This window comes from Triticum dicoccoides, chromosome 2A (assembly GCF_002162155.2).
Source record: "Triticum dicoccoides isolate Atlit2015 ecotype Zavitan chromosome 2A, WEW_v2.0, whole genome shotgun sequence".
NCBI lineage: Eukaryota > Viridiplantae > Streptophyta > Magnoliopsida > Poales > Poaceae > Triticum > Triticum dicoccoides.
Genome location: NC_041382.1, coordinates 739,272,154 through 739,288,174, shown reverse-complemented (window position 1 = coordinate 739,288,174; position 16,021 = coordinate 739,272,154). Strand labels below are relative to the sequence as shown.

Genomic DNA, 16,021 nt, shown 5'->3' with positions numbered 1-16,021 from the left:
CGTCCGAAAATATTTGTTGAAAAATGGATGTTTCTAGTCCCTTTGTCCGAAAATATTTGTTAGAGAAATGAATATATGCAGATGTATTTTAATTCTACATGCATCTTTTTTTATCTATTTCTGTGACAAATAATCATGGACGAAGGTAGTACTTTGCTTTTTAAGAAAATTGACATTTGCAAACTGGGATCAATGTTTGGTCAAATTGTATGAGTTGTCATTAGCTCACCTGTATATGCATGTGTGAATGTCTCCGTGCCTACAAGTACATGCTATATATGATTAAGTTGTTTCGGTCGTACAAAATGACTTTATGGACTCTCTTAAAATTGGCCTTTGCCCCGTTTTATATAAAGCAACAATTGAAAAAAGTACACGGCTAGACAGATACAAAATGGTCACGTAGCTCTCATACAACACCAATCGCATGATAACGCAGAACTCAAGCGAGATTACCGAAAGAGTACAAAGGAAGACGGTGTACAACGTCACGCTACGTCCGATAACACCTAACCTCCATGACAACACCCTCGGGACAGAGAACGGCTATAAGCGTCACCGCTGCCGAGTCCAGGACGGACAAGGGTCTTCGCTCGAAGCCTTGGCACAGAAAGGAGCACCACGACAACATCAGTGGGAAGAGAGCATCGTCTACGAGCGTCGTTGTCATCGGCGATAAAGTGCGAAGCATTTGCTCCGCCACTCCCCCATGCAACCACAGGGTTTCCAGGACAAGCGCGATGAGACCAGATCCCCAGATCCGGATTGGGGCGTCACCGTTGTCGGCGACAAAGCGCGGAGCTTTCGCTCTGCAGCTCCCCCATGCCATCACGAGGTCTCCAGGACAAGCGCGACGAGACCCGATCCCTAGGTCCGAATCGGGGCATCACAGCTACCAAATAAAGAGAGTCGCCTGAGCCACCCGTCGCTACACCTCTCACCGCCCACACAACCATGCGGATCGCCGTCCGGAGCCGCCGCCCCGCCATCCATGTCCAAGACACCACCCTCCGTCCACATCATCGTGCATCACAACCGAAGGAAGAGTAAAAGGTGTGTCCTTTCGCTCCTAGTCCGGCATCCGGCACGAAATCCGGGTTGACTGCTCCATCGTAGGAAGCATCCATGCATGCGGGCCCAACCAGTCGACACAACCCCACGACTACCGATGGCTGTCGCCAATCAAGCTCACACGACACCATGCCTATGACATTAAACGCCAATCTGCCCGGTAGAAAGGCAGTGTCCCGACCACCACCATCAACTACCGCACTCACGAGGAGAGGGACCACACCGCCTGCGGCCACCACCTGGGCTAAGCTCAATGTCACCTACTCGAAGCAATCGCACCGACTACCTAGGGCCCAAAACTGGCCCACTTGAGTGCAAGCCCTAGGGCACAACCACCACCCTCGCGCGTGTGGCATGCTCGGCACCACAACCGACACCCGCCTAGTTGCGCGCATCGCCGACTCGATCCCAGGAGAAGGGTGACCACCGCCACTACCTTGTGTCGTCTGCCGGAGCATAGTTGATCGCGCCGTCGTACCACCAGAGGCCCACACCACCAACTCCATGGCCGCCATCGTCCGCCGGCACCCACGCTGCCATGATCGAGCACTGCTGATCCACTACCGTCTACATCCACAACCAACGAAGGCCGCAGCCGCCGGCTCGCGCCACCTGCGCCGACCGACTGAACGCCAAATCCGGATCCCCACTGAGCCGTCATGAGGGCGCACCCAGCTGAGCCGGACCGCACGACTCACGTCCCCGTTGCGTGTCTGCCTCGCCGCCACGTAGCCGCTGCACCCCTGGCCCGCCACACCACTGCATGTCGGTCGCCACCGCCATGCGCTGCACCATGCACAACGTCCTCGTTGGGCGTCTGCGCCCCGTGCCGCGATCCTACATGAGAGGAGAAAGAGAGATCCCTGCCACCGCCGACGCTGACCAGGCTTTTCCCGACGGTGCCTCCTAGTGACGACGAGGTGGATGGGCCGAGGGAGGGGGACTGGGTGGGTGTCGGCTAGGGTTCGTCCGACCTCTTGCGGGAGAGGCGCGGGGCGAACGAAGGGTTTCTCGCTGCTCCTTTCCAATGACAAACTTAAAAGACAAATGAGATGAGCCTAGGAAACATTGCGACCAAATAACACATGAATAATTGTCTATTGGCTCCCTCAAAAAAAAAGCTTTTAATAGCTGGCTATAATTTCGCTATAACTGTTTGAGCAGGGTGTCTGCTAAATATTATTTATGTACAATTATACAGTAAAATTATGCTGGTTTGAGGGGCCGGCTCTATTTGACATAATCCGCTATTTAAAACTATGCTCTTTATGCACTGAGTGAACCAAATTGACTGCCACTTGTAGTCAGTGAACCAAATTGACTGGCAGCTGCAGTTAACTTTGGCCACAAAACTGAAGCGGATTAGTGCGGCTGATCGCCCGTCCTCATATTTGACTTTGCTCATTATCAGTCGTGTCTGATTTTTCTCTCATGTGGCTTATCCGTCGTCCGTCGCCACCCCCTCTCTTTGAAACAAGAAGCTTACGCAAGCCACCATTATATGCTCCATATAGTCTGTCTACTTACCCACCTAATACGCTAATTCTGTGGGCTTACAGCCAAGATAATGAACCATTATACAGTCATGAAAAGGTACGAGAGGATTTGACCGTTATTTTCGTACACCGACCACAGCGACCCCACCGCAGTGTGACGCAACGTACGGTGCCGTACCGCCAGTAAACAATTCAAACTACGGATATACTTTCCTCATCCTACATTAGGTAAACATTATCAGTGCATGACGTGCATGATCTTATGAAGCCAAGATTGTACATCATCTTGCAGTATTTTTCAAAAGAAATTGTTTTAAAAAGGAGGGGTGAAAACCTCGCCTGTGCGTCCACGGATGCGCGAAACCTTATTAAATATTTGGCCACATGCCTTCCTCTCTTCATCGAGAGGCGATGAGGAACGCATGCGCCATGGTGTTCTTGATTAATTATGGATGCTAAATCAGACATTTGCTCACCCGCAAAAAATAAATAAAAAATCAGACATTTGCTTCCCTCGGAAGCAGACCCCGCTACCCTTAGGTAAGACAGGGCATCACAACAGATCCGCCATGTGCAAACTTGACTATGATCCACATTGATTAATGAATAGCCTTCTTTTGTCAAACTGTAATCAATTACATAATTCATAGCCTCATAATGAGATAAAGGTAGAATTAATATTTTCCGAAGTTCTATCGACCACCGATATAACTCTGCACACACCAATGTTTGCTTTTCCTAGAACTAAAAGTGAAACTACTCCCTCCGTCCCATAAGGTAAGATGTTTTTTGACACTAAACGTCTTACATTATGGGACAGAGGGAGTACAATACATCAATAAAAAGATAGTTTTACAAGAAAAAAGCTAATTGCTTTAGTAGAGCTTTTGGAGAACAATGAGAAAAAGGTTTGTCCCTAAGTAATTGATAACTAGATCGATAATCATTATTATAGTTTTATATGAGGGGGTGGCTTAAGGTAACATACTTTTCGTTGTTGGATTACGTGTACTTATGGTTGAAACTCTAGCCAATATCTGCGAGTATTAAAGATCATTAAGTAAAACCAACCATAGCATTAAGTGTAAAGTCCCCTTTAATCCCATACGAAACAACCCACTTACTCGGGCTTAGGTTTCTATCACTCCCGCAACCCACTATAAGCGAATTATGAACATATTACAACACATTACGGCCATTTCCCTCACATCACCCTTGTAGAAGCAGTTCATAGCATTCATGAAATCCTGTTTTATGATGTTCCAGCAAGTGGCATAGAACCAGCCCATAAACCCATCCGGTCCTGGTGCCTTATCTGAAGGCATAGCTTTGATCACGCTTTCCACTTTCTCCATGGTGAAGGGCTCCTCAAGCTGCGATAGGTCTAACTGCGGTAGGTCAAGCTCCTCAAGATTGAGGGCGTAACTCCGTGACTCCATGGTGCCAAAGGCCACACCGTAGTAAGCATCAACCGCGGACGCCACCTCATCCTGACCAGAATAGATGTTGCCATTATGTTTCACCGATCTAAGGGTGTTCTTCCTCTGTGTATGACTCGCTTGCTGATGGAAGAGCCTCGTGTTTTCGTCTCCCTCGCGCAGCTACAACAGGCGCAATCGCTGCCTCGCAATGGTTCTCTCGAGAGAACACATCCCTAGAAGTTTCTTTTTCAAACATCTCCTCAAGTCCCTCTCCGCGGCCGAGAGTTCCCTAGAATCCATAGCAATATCTAGTTGTTTTATCACCTCCAACGCGATGGAGATTTGTAGTTTCACATTCCCAATCCAACGAGCACTCCATCTTTGGAGACTAACCGCTGTGGCTCGCAGCTTGTTGTGAAGTGTGAGATAGTCATTCTAAGCCTCCGATGTTGAGTTCCAAGCCAACTGCACCGCGTCCATAAATCCCTCCGCTTTGATCCAAAACGCTTCAAACTTTGACATATCAACTATGGTGGCAAATAGCATACACACTCTTAAGAATTGTTGGGAGAAAAGTGAGGGAGGTTTTGAAGTTGAAGTGCAAGGACGAAAGTGAGGAAGTAATTGCTAGGGATAATACATGGACATCAGTGGCTATGTTATGTGGGCAGATTTGGCAAATTTGTAAGCTATTGTCTCTTCCCCCATGAAGCCAGCAAAGGTTAAAATCTCTCAAATTAGGAACACCTAGGCCACCCAAAAAAATCCTGGCCACAAGGCCCCAATGGGCCAAATGATATTTATATAAACATCTCGCAGGTACGCCACAATAAGTGAGTCATTTGAGAGGAAATAGCATTCACGGCCTATTTAGGAAACTTGATAAGGGACATTAGATAAATAGGAATACTACTTCCTCTCAAATTCTCTGTTTTTTAGGGTACTCTCAAATTCTCTTTACTACTCCCTTCGTCTCATAATGTAAGACGTTTTTTTACACTAGTGTAGTATCAAAAAGCGTCTTACATTATGGGACAGAGGAAGTAGTTCCCACCGCACACCAAACTTGGAATTGGGACTAAAAATCAACTTCCTATGCCTAATTCCCTAACAAACTCCCACATGTTAACTCCAATTCATTTCCCCATTGTAGCCAAACACGTTGTTATGAAAAGAGGTAATATCATTGGGAGTCATAGAACTTGTGTTCGATGTTCAGTTTGATGCTAAAACTTTAAAAATACGAATTTATGGTCATCCAACTTGCGTTCTTGTGCAAATACGGTCACTTTGGTCATATTCAGACGTATCCCGCACTTACGTGGCACCCCAGCGCGGCTACGGCCCATTGTTAGTGACCGAAACAGCTCGCTACATTTTTTCTTTGCAGAAGCACCCTTGCTCTGTATTTAATTAATTTAATTGAGCATAATCCTCTTTGTGTGTCCCACTTGTCAGCATGAGGTGGTGTGAAAAATGAAAATAAAAAGTACACACGCAGGGATTTGAACTCCATACACCTCGGGTACATCCATGCACAAGCAAACCACTACACCAACTACATATTCCTTACTGTAAAGAGGTAAACCTGATTTTATATTAGACGCAGTTCTTCCTAGATTCCGTTTTTCCCAGGTTCGGCTAGTAAAAACTGGATACCGGAAAATCTCGCCTTTTTTCACCAAAAAGCAATTAAGAAAACTGTTTCAAAATGTATAATGTTTAATCCATACCGTACAAAACTCTGTCATGAGCGAGAATTTTTTATTCCATTTTTTTCGAGAGGGTTGGAAAAATCCGGGTTTCAAAATATCTTGGCAATTCCAGTTTTTATCTACCAAAATTTTGAAATGAATTTTGAATTCAAATCTTTTTATCATCTAAATATATTTAATTTAGCAAAAAAAAGTGACGCATGTTACAGTGGTCAGCTCAACTCCTCTCTTATATAGAAGTTTGCATGTTCAATTCATTGTTACATTTCGAGACCATTTTTATAAATGAGCATGAATAAAGAAAAATATATTTCACAATACAAGGAATAGAATCGCGGCCCCTGCCACTAAGCTAACTATGTCATTATGATATTGTATGCACACAAAAGTTATTATATTTGACATAGTTTTTGTCATTTAAATTCAAAATTTTGGGCGACAACATTTTTTCCGGGGACCGCCAAATTTACTGGGGACTGATCGGTTATCGAAAATTCGGCCTGAGAGAAAAAGAACCTGAATACGAGTAGTGGTCGTGGACAATATATAAAATCGGGCTTCTCTCTTTACAGGCACTGGTTGGTACTTAGTGTAGCATTTAGTTGCAGTGTGTCCATGCTTGAGGTTGAGAGATCGAATCTGTTGGGCCACCCTTTTTTGTCACTCAATTCGCATTGGGCTTCTGTTTGTGATTATAAACGAATTTTAGTTGATCATGTTGAACGTCAATCGGCACTGATGGAATGATGTATGGCGGACTATTTTATTGACAGGTCCCGTGTTTGAACCCCATGTGTGCCATCTTTTTTCATTATATTTGAGGGCTTTGTGCGCATTAAATAAATTGTGAGGGAGTTCTCTGTAAAAAATCCAGCGTGCTATGGTCACCTAGTGCCTTGTGCATTCCCAACCACTAACAAGTGGGCCTCCACCGGGCTGGCACGCCATGTGGACAGGCCATGTGGCTGGATACGAGAGGAAGCACCGTATATGCACGCGGGGACAAGTTATGTGACCATAAATCCGTATTTTTAAAGTTTTAGCACCAAACTGAACATTGAGCGCAAGTTTTATGACTCCCGGTGATATTACCTCTTATGAAAAAGGTGGTGGGGGAGAGATGTATTTTCAACCTAAGAGAGATAATGCAGAGATAAAATGTGCAATGCATTCGTTTCTGCTCTCTTGGATAAACGTAGAAAGACACTATCTCATTTTGTTAATATTCTTATAGAGGTTTGAGTTGGCAGTGGTATGTTCGATCTTTTGAGATATTTTTGTATCATGCCACAAGCATTAAACAACATGCAACATTACCTGCAAAAAAACATGCAACAAAATAATCCTCTATAGCTATGCACCAACATTTAACTTCTCTAGAAATGCGAGTTTTAGCTAGTTTTGTTTTTAAAAAAGGTTGTTGTTTACCACATTTCATGAGCAGTGAGAAGAAAAAGAATCTCATTTATAGGATATTCTAAACACCGAACACTTGCGATATAATGAAAATCTTACTACTTATGCAAAATTCTGCTAATGAACCTTGAACACAACCACAATATTACCTAGGAGTTAATCCACCAACCTCCAAGTTCTGATAGCCTGCTAGTGTTTTTTTAAATGTTACCAACCTCCAATTTAGTGGATCTCCACATGCTACCAGTAAACAGCAATATCAATTCAGCTGAAAGTATGCTCAAGTTTAAGTCAGTTAGCAAACCCTTCCATGCGAACAACATTTCATGATCCTTGGTTAACTATCAACCGCCTAGATGGGCAAGACCTAGAGGTTAGAGATCACCAAAAATGCTTGCTGAGTCATGAAAAAACTGTTCCTCTCGACATCCAGTGCTTCCAGCGTGTCTGATCTCAAAATCCTTCACTGACAACACCTCATACAATTGATCAGCATCCATTTGTAACAAGATGAGCTCAGCATCAGCCCTCCCCTGAAGCTCTTCACTCGATAACCGGTGCCTTTGCTTTCTTCGCATGCTTCTTGCTAGTTCTTTGCCTTTTTCGCTTATCCCCATTGACATCTTCTTTCCTTTGCTCCGTGTTCTCAATAGGCTGTGGCCTCTTCTTCAAAACTTCAGAATTGCTGAGTCGGGAACCATATACCATCTTCCGGACAAAGAAGCCCGCGACATCTCCATTGTCACGCTTCAGGAGTACCGGTTTTTGGAGTCGCCCACTGGAGTCCTGAATGTTTCAGCAAAAGTATAAAGTACAAAGGTTAATCGTGTGCCGCTGCATGTTTCAGCAATTCAGACTGGTGCAATCCAGAAATTCAGTTGAATAAGCAAACTACGGTAAGGAACCAAACTATGAAGTCACACGCACCTTAGTCTCTTGGCCATCTAATTCATCAAAGGCTTTATCTGCCTCATCTATGTCATTAAAAGAAATACACGTAGAGTAAAACTCGCCTCGAATCCTTGAATCAATCTGTTGAAAAGGAAAGGGAATAAATCACTAATTTATGCATACAAGTTTGTCGAACAAGCAACAAAAGCTCTGAGAAAACCTTCTCATCGATGCTGGGATTCCCAGAGAAAATTTTAAGCAACTCTTGACAAGGAAGGTAGACTGGAATTCTATGAGCAAGCAACTTCATCTGGTCAGGTTCAGGTACCTAAGAAATAAAAACTCATAAGTCAGGTAGCAACTTGAATAACAACGGGAAGGACTAAGAACTTCCTTTCAACTCTTACACTATTCTCCGCAATTTCGATGGGATCATTAAATCCATGCTTGAGCTTTGCGGTAACTAGATTCATCGCAGCTTCTGCATCCTTCAAGCAGTTATGTGGTTCTCCGTCTTCCCGAACGGAATACCCACAAACAGACTACAGGCACAAAACATAAGTAAACAATTTAGCATTCATAGATACATACCATGGGTTTTCTATCTGAAGATCTAAGAGGACCGGCTTGCGGCACCAATAGGGAAAAAAAATTAAACCAAAAAAAGAATGGAAGTATCTCGCAATCCTGAAATCAAACATTACTCTAGATAGTTTAGGGGGGCATGAGATCCCAAAGGAGTCAGTCCTTTTATGTCATTATATTTGTCTTGCGTGCAAAATGTTGCTCATTTAGCAGAAGCGAAAACACTGCTATATGGTGCCCTCTGACCATACCTTGCAAAGGCTGTTCAAAGAAGCTGATGAAGTGGTAGGTAAATTCGCATACTTAAAGATGTATGCCGTATCAATGACTCGACTGTAATCAAACTTCAGAGCTGAAATCAGAGAGAGGAACAATAGGACCTTGAGTTAAATGTTATCGAAGAAAAAAACATGTCTAACAAACACAATACAAGCACTGAATATAACTACTTCAAGAAGATCAGACATGATCCAATCACACCTTACCATATAGATCTCTATATAAGCTATGGCCAACCAAAATCTTTCCTTTGGCCAAGATTTTCTTCAATGATTTCTACAGAAGAAAGAGACACAAATATAACTCACACGAAGGAAATAAAAAAAAATGCAAGATAATTGTACAGACAACATACCTGAATATCAACTAATGAGCATGTGACTCCTTCTAAATCCTTCTTAGATACACCAGTGATGTGTGTCCTGTAGTCTGCAACAGCTTTCAGGGGATTTACAAGTGTATCCAACTTCACCTGGGAAAAAATGAATGTTAGCGGGACTGGACAAACAAATCTAAATACACTTTATTTAGCAAAATAATATGTTACCTCCAGTTTGTTGTCTACAACACATACTCGGACGACAGCTTCTGTACCATCGTGGCAAAGGACCATCTCACAGTCAATTGCCAACATGGCTCCAGAGTTCATACTACTAGAAACTTTTCCTATCCGCATTACTTTCCACCCCTGCAAATAAATAGTGCCAATAATTTTTGGTAGTGGAGAAGCTGAAATATTCCTTAATTATCAGACAAGTACATGAAGAGTCCAAGATACTAATACTACATCACTAAAATTACTAAAGTACAATAAGGAGATGAGACTGTAAATTGGTCTTGAGCTTTGCAACTTAGACAAGGGATAAATATGTTTTGGATTTTGTATAAAGAATCCTACGCGATGTACAAGTACCAATGTGAAAATGTGATCCAAGCAAAACAATCATGAAAGTTATTCTGGCCTAAAACCTAATTTCGACAGAAAAACGTGCAAGAAACACAAAATGTTGGATCATCGTTTGTTAGCTTGTACCTACCTCTTGATAAGATGGGAAGTAGTAGTTTTTCCTGTAGTCAAGGTGCTCTGTCGTCAACTGAACAAGCTTCTGCATTTGCACAATATATACATCAATACACTGGTTCACCAAACAATGTTTGATATGCTTGAAAACTAGTACATGAATACAGCAACCCAATTGCTCACATTAACCCTTCAGGAAGGCGAACATTACCTGCTCCGGAGAAATCTTGCCGGAAAACTCATTCATATACTGCTCGATAGCTCTCCGTTCAGCGTGACGCCTCACCAATTTGCGAAAGTACTGGAACCAAAAGCAGAGGCTCTAAAACTGTCAGTGCCATGGTCCGGATGCATAAAACAGAGCAACATTTACCTTCTGAATCAAAGTATTACCTTCTGAAAATCTTTGGAGAAGGTTACGAGGAACGCGAGCAGCACGTCCTTGGTCCGCTTCTTGGGGTCGCTGACGGAGGCGCCGAACTTCTTGTCGTTCAGAGCCAGGAAATCCTTCCATCCCCCCTCGGCCCCCTTCAGGCCGTTCTTCTGGGTGAACCTCACAATCTCCACGAGCACCTGGAAAGTACGAAGGTACGCGGAATAAGAGACAGACCTCTCCGGCAGGTTCTCGCTCGCCGACTCTTCTGTTTGTTACCTCTTTCTCGGCACCGGCGAGCCGCTCGCCCATCGGAAGGGGAAAGGGTTGTTGGTGCTTGGCTTGTTCTCGGACGGCCTTCTCTTCCGCGGCGTCGAAAAGAGATGGTGGCTGGGAGGGAGGCGGCGCGGCGGCGTATTGCTTTGGGTGCAGACGGCGGCGGCGGTCGAGCAGTGCGCGGCACGGGAAGATGGCCGAAAAAGTCCTGCTTCTAGGGCTAGTTGAAGGTTAGCCCAACGACGCAGCTTCGTAGAAGGATTTGCCCATTAACGGCCCATAATAGCGGAAAAGCCTATGTGGCACTTAAAGCGCCAAATACTAGCTTACTGGTACACGCCGCGCATTTTCGTTCCTACAGGGCCGGCTCATCTAGTCGTACAGCGTTTTTTAGAGGATCATCTTCGGCCCAAGCACGTTCATCGCTCATAGCTTCTCATTTTTATTGTATGGCCAACTCAAGAGGCTTTCAAAAACCTTTATTGATAATCAAATCCGTGCATGTGGCTGAGCAGCAGTGGCGATATTCCTGTCCAATTGCAGTCTCTTACTAAAATATTAGGGATATTTCAGCGTGCAAATATTAATACCACGAAGAAGATATCTCCAAGAAATTTCATTTTAATTCTTAGTTGTGTGAGTTGCTTTCCAATTTATTTGATCTTAGATCCAAAGCAAATGTATCTATAATAGTTTTGGGTATGAATGAAGTTACAGTTATTTCTCCAAATGAAACTACCAACTGATTTTGTGAAACTTCCAACCAGTTTTTTCTATTTTTGGCTTTCCCTAGATTTTTTTCCTTTTTTCTTTCCTTTTTCGTTCTCATTTTTATTTTTACTTATTTTCTATTTTACAATTCATAATTTTATTAAAACTCGCAAACATTTTTTCAAATTCATCCATTTTTCAAATCCAAAATTATTTTGCTTTTCATGAGCATTTACAATTTACGAATATTTAAAAAATATCATGACTTCTCTCAAATTCACAAATATACTCTTTAACAAACCGATATTTTTTTTCCTTTATGTGAATATTTTTAGAAATTAAGAATTTAATCCGGATTCATGAACTTTCTAAAATATACTATAACCATTTTTGACTTTTAAAAAACAGTTAAACAACATGGTAGCTAGAAAAAAACTAGGCGAGCGAGCGCTGGACATGGCCCAGAAACCGCTGTGAGCGCTACACTCGCAGACTAGTAAATCCCAGACTCACCTAAAAAAAAGTAAATCCCAGGAACCGCAGTGAGCGCTATATGCCACCCGCTGCGACGCCTAGGAAGAACTCGCCTAGAACCAGCTGCCGCATCGGGCTCATGTTATGATGATGTCATGTGTGTTTTCTCAAAAATAATTATTGACATCATTTTTTTGCATTTCAAAATAATTAAAATATGTATATTAGAAAGAAAGTTTACATAAAATTTTGAAAAACGTAAATTTTGCATTTAAGAAATATTAAATGTGTATAGAAATATATTTCTATTGTATACCAAAAGTGTATAAATGTGAATGTAAAACTTAGAAAACATTAATCATATAGACAAAAAATGTTAATAATCAGTATGAAAAATATTTGTGACAATTTAAAACTGTTGCATATTTCAAAGAAATATACATGTTATTGAAAATGTTCATACAATGTAAAAACAAGTTTGTGAAACAAATCTTCACAAGTTCCAAAACTGTGTTTGTGTCATTTCCAAAGAATATTCATACAATGTAAAAAAATTGTATTGTACAAAAAGTTTTTTTATCATTTGAAAAATGTTTCAACATGTATTTGAAAAAAAACACATATTTGAAAAGATATTCATTACATGTGTTTGTAGAAAAATATTAAACATCTATTTGGGCGATGTTAAATGGGTATGAACCAATGTTTTAAATATAAAAAATGACGTACAGACATGTATGAAAAAAATAGACATTTATTAAAAAAACAGCCCATAGAAAGCCGACAAAAGAAAGAAAGAGAAAAGCGAAGAAACCAAAAAGCCCCCGAATAAAAGCAAGAAAGAAAGAAATAAAACCATAGTATAAAAGAAGAGAAATAAAAGTCGATAAAAACATTGAAAAAAACAAGAAAAGAAAGGCACAAAACAAGAAGGAAAGAAAAGAAAAAACTGTGAAAAAACAAAGAAAAAAAGGGTAAGGAAAAGAAACAAAGAAACCACACCAAAGCGACCGAATCCATCGACCAAACGAAACAACACAACTAAATGGGCCGGCCGGATACTAGTCCAGCTGTAGGCGATTCCTAATAGGAATCTCTACGGGCGAGATATAGTCCTGGCGCCAATTTATGGCCTATCTTTTGTTAAAGGACTATAGGAGAATCGAGTGTTGCTTAAACCCATTTCATGGACAGCTCAATCGTTCCAATGCTATAAGGTCTGCTTGTGTTGCTAAATACCAAAACATCTCGAAAAGAATTGAACAAACAAATCTCAAATAAGGAACTCTTTCCAAACAAGCCTGAAATGTAATTCGGAGGTGTATTGTTTTGCGGGAATTATTGATGTAACTTTCGGTTTCAAGGAATTTTTTCTGTTCTTGTTTATTATTCCCGTGTACTCAATTTGATATGCTATGCTCGAATAATTATACATAAGTAAATATGTGATCCACAATAACTTTGTTTCTCTTAACATCCAGTCTCCCACCTCCACATCTTTTAAACGAATTGTTACATCTATTATGAGGTTCCAATCTATTCGGAACAGGTAGCCTGGGTTTCTAGTTGTGTATTTTTAGGGGATAGTTGTGGCCATGGAGCATGAGTATAGTTTTATCAAGGGCTTCATTGCTACCTACATGCCACAATAGTGTGGGACAAGAAGCAATGGTTTCTAGATTGTGAAGTTTTGGTGCTCGGGTACCTTTGTGCCCGTCTTTTTTTTTGGTGAAAAAATCAAAACGAATATTTCAAAGTTTGAAAAAATAAAAAATAATTCTGTGAAAACTCGTATGTATTCATTACCAATCCACGAAATTTTGTTTTGAAAAAATGTAATTTGTAAGATGTACAAAAAAACAAAATTACCGTCCAATAACAAAAAAAAGTCCATTTGAAAATGCATGTTTGTCTTTTTTCTATACGCCACGTGTGAAAGTAAAATGATATGAAATTTTGTAGATACATAATACATGTGCGTGTCTGTGTGTGAGCGCGCGCGCTTTTACAAAAAAGAAATTGCGTAATAGAAAATTGACTTTTGGAAATGGGCACCAAGGTGCCCATGCACCGTTGCTAATTTTCGTGATTTCTATTCCACTGACAGAAAATGAAAACGAAGCGTGTTAGCGTAATGCAGGGTTGATGGAGTGCAAATTGAGTTCCCGTATCCTCATACTCGGCCGCGTCATCTCTCTCCCGTGACGCCTCCTCCTCCACGTCCAGAACCCGATCGGACCGACGAGTCACCGCTCCAGATAGGCCGCCCGGAAGCAGGCATGCAGGTGCAGGTCACATGCATGCGCACATTGCCATTGTTGAGCTGTACCCCAAATATTGTTCATGGTCATCTGTGATGTCATAACCCACGCGCAGGTGCATCTGAACCCAAGGAAAGCCTTCTCGCTTAATTGACCTGCACCGGCCGGACCTGGCCGCGTTTGACATTGTCGTAGCACACAAAAACTTGAGGTTAAGTAGGAGATATCTGAGACGATGGTCTTGAGCCAATCCATGATGTCGTAGCCAAGTGCAAGTTGAGATGTACGTACTCTAAAGAAGAAGAAATGTTATCTCCAGATTAAGTTTACCTCCCGCACTGCCATTGGTCAATGGGTGAGCTAGCATGCTTAGCGGCAGCTAGCCAGACGTCGGGATTATTTTAGTTAATAAAATACGAGACTCGTCAAAACATTTCCTCCATTTTTGGCGTGCCGATAACCACGGACTTTGGTCGGGTTCATGGAACATTGACCAGACCGGTATATATATTTGCCGCCTCCTGAGCAGTAGCGGCGCCGCGTTTATTTCCTGATCACAAACTCAGCACGACAACTACGTATTATCCGGCTTTCAAGTTTCAAAACACGCGGAACATGGTACTCGTTGAGTTCATGGTTACAAACCTATTGAGCACGAGAGAGCTACATTTTTCCTTTTCGAGATAGTGAGCTCAGATTAATCTGCGCTGCTCCTATGAGAACGTTCAACGCAGGGTGTTTTCTCTTCACCGAGGGCTAGATCTACTCTGATCAGATATTTTCACGCTGCAAGCAGAATCTAATCACGGACGCCTGATGAGCAGCACGCGAGACCAGAGATAGATCGAGCAGCATATGAGATTCTTTTACCGCTTTGCTAAAGCCAAAGCCGCACACAGTGGATCCAGTAGATCCAGCGGCACGGCACGCAGCGACTGACAGGATCGGCCATTGCCAGCTGCATCACCACCGGAAAACTGGTGTGCCGACGAGCGAGGACGACGGACGACGGACGGTGACACGATCCACCGAACTGGAACCCCAACAGCACCAACTGTTTACTGTTGCCTGATTATTACTGTCCACAACTGTAGTAGTGCATCGTTTCGACTTAGCATAACGGAGTGCGTGCTCCGTCTGCACGGGGAGCATGTGGTGAGCCTTGTGCTGGTGTGCAGCAGCATTCGGTTGAAGGGACGAGTTGCCGACGAAGAGGACGCGCACGGGGCCTGCAGGCCAAGTGGCTGAACTGGTCGGCCGAGCTCGTGCGGTCGTGCCGTGGTCGTGACCATTTCGTTTGGAAGTTCCGCAAAAATAATAGGGTGGTACGTAGAGCTACAGCAGCCGAGTTGTTTATGTTTTCTCCGTAGATCTAGTGGCGGCATGGAGCTCTTAAGAAAACCAGTCTTGTACTCCTGCAGTAGTGCCGTCTCCTCTTTGAATAATGGAGTAAAACTGTTAGTAGTGCCGTATTCCAGATTTGTTAAATTAAACTCACAAGTAGTGCCGTCTTCAGCCGCCTCCCGTATTTTAAATTCCAACCAGCAGTACTGCGGGCGACAAAAAAAGGAGCGAGTGTTGTTCAATGCACCACTCCACTCCACTCCATTGCCATTTCAAAACCCACTGATCTTGTACTCAGTGGCGGAGCTATTTAGAGGCCAACATGGGCCATGGCCCCCCAGCTCATAGAAAAACATGCAAAAATGCCTTAATATTTAGTCTAATTTTCGACTAAATTCAGCTTAAAGCAATCATGTTTGCCCCCCTTCAGCCCATGCCTCCCCATAATTTCATCTCAAGCTCCGCCACTGCTTGTACTACTACTTGAGCCTATGCACGGGCATGCTCGAATGGAGCCAACTCACCCCTGGTCTGGTGCATTGTTTTCTTCATGATCTTAATTTCACGACCAGCTTGAATACTCTGGCCTGCTCCATGGCGCCGGTCCCGGGGCGGCGGTTTGTCTTGCCTCTTTCCTCCGGGGAATTAGGATCTGGAATCACATTTGGTGGTGCACGGCCACTGAAC

General features: G+C 42.9%; 1 protein-coding gene across 1 annotated transcript; it reads right to left on the bottom strand.

The window, feature by feature from the left end:
• Nucleotides 1-7,246: 7,246 nt before the first annotated feature.
• Nucleotides 7,247-10,752, bottom strand: LOC119356823 (small RNA degrading nuclease 1-like). The gene is made up of 12 exons (XM_037623810.1): nt 10,548-10,752; nt 10,289-10,468; nt 10,107-10,196; nt 9,912-9,980; nt 9,422-9,562; nt 9,230-9,346; nt 9,081-9,150; nt 8,847-8,947; nt 8,418-8,552; nt 8,231-8,338; nt 8,047-8,151; nt 7,247-7,905 (listed from the first exon to the last, which is right to left on the bottom strand). Exons 1-12 carry the CDS (start codon nt 10,578-10,580, stop codon nt 7,663-7,665), a joined length of 1,392 nt encoding a protein of 463 aa, XP_037479707.1. The 5' UTR covers nt 10,581-10,752; the 3' UTR covers nt 7,247-7,662.
• Between the last annotated feature and the right edge of the window lie 5,269 nt (nt 10,753-16,021).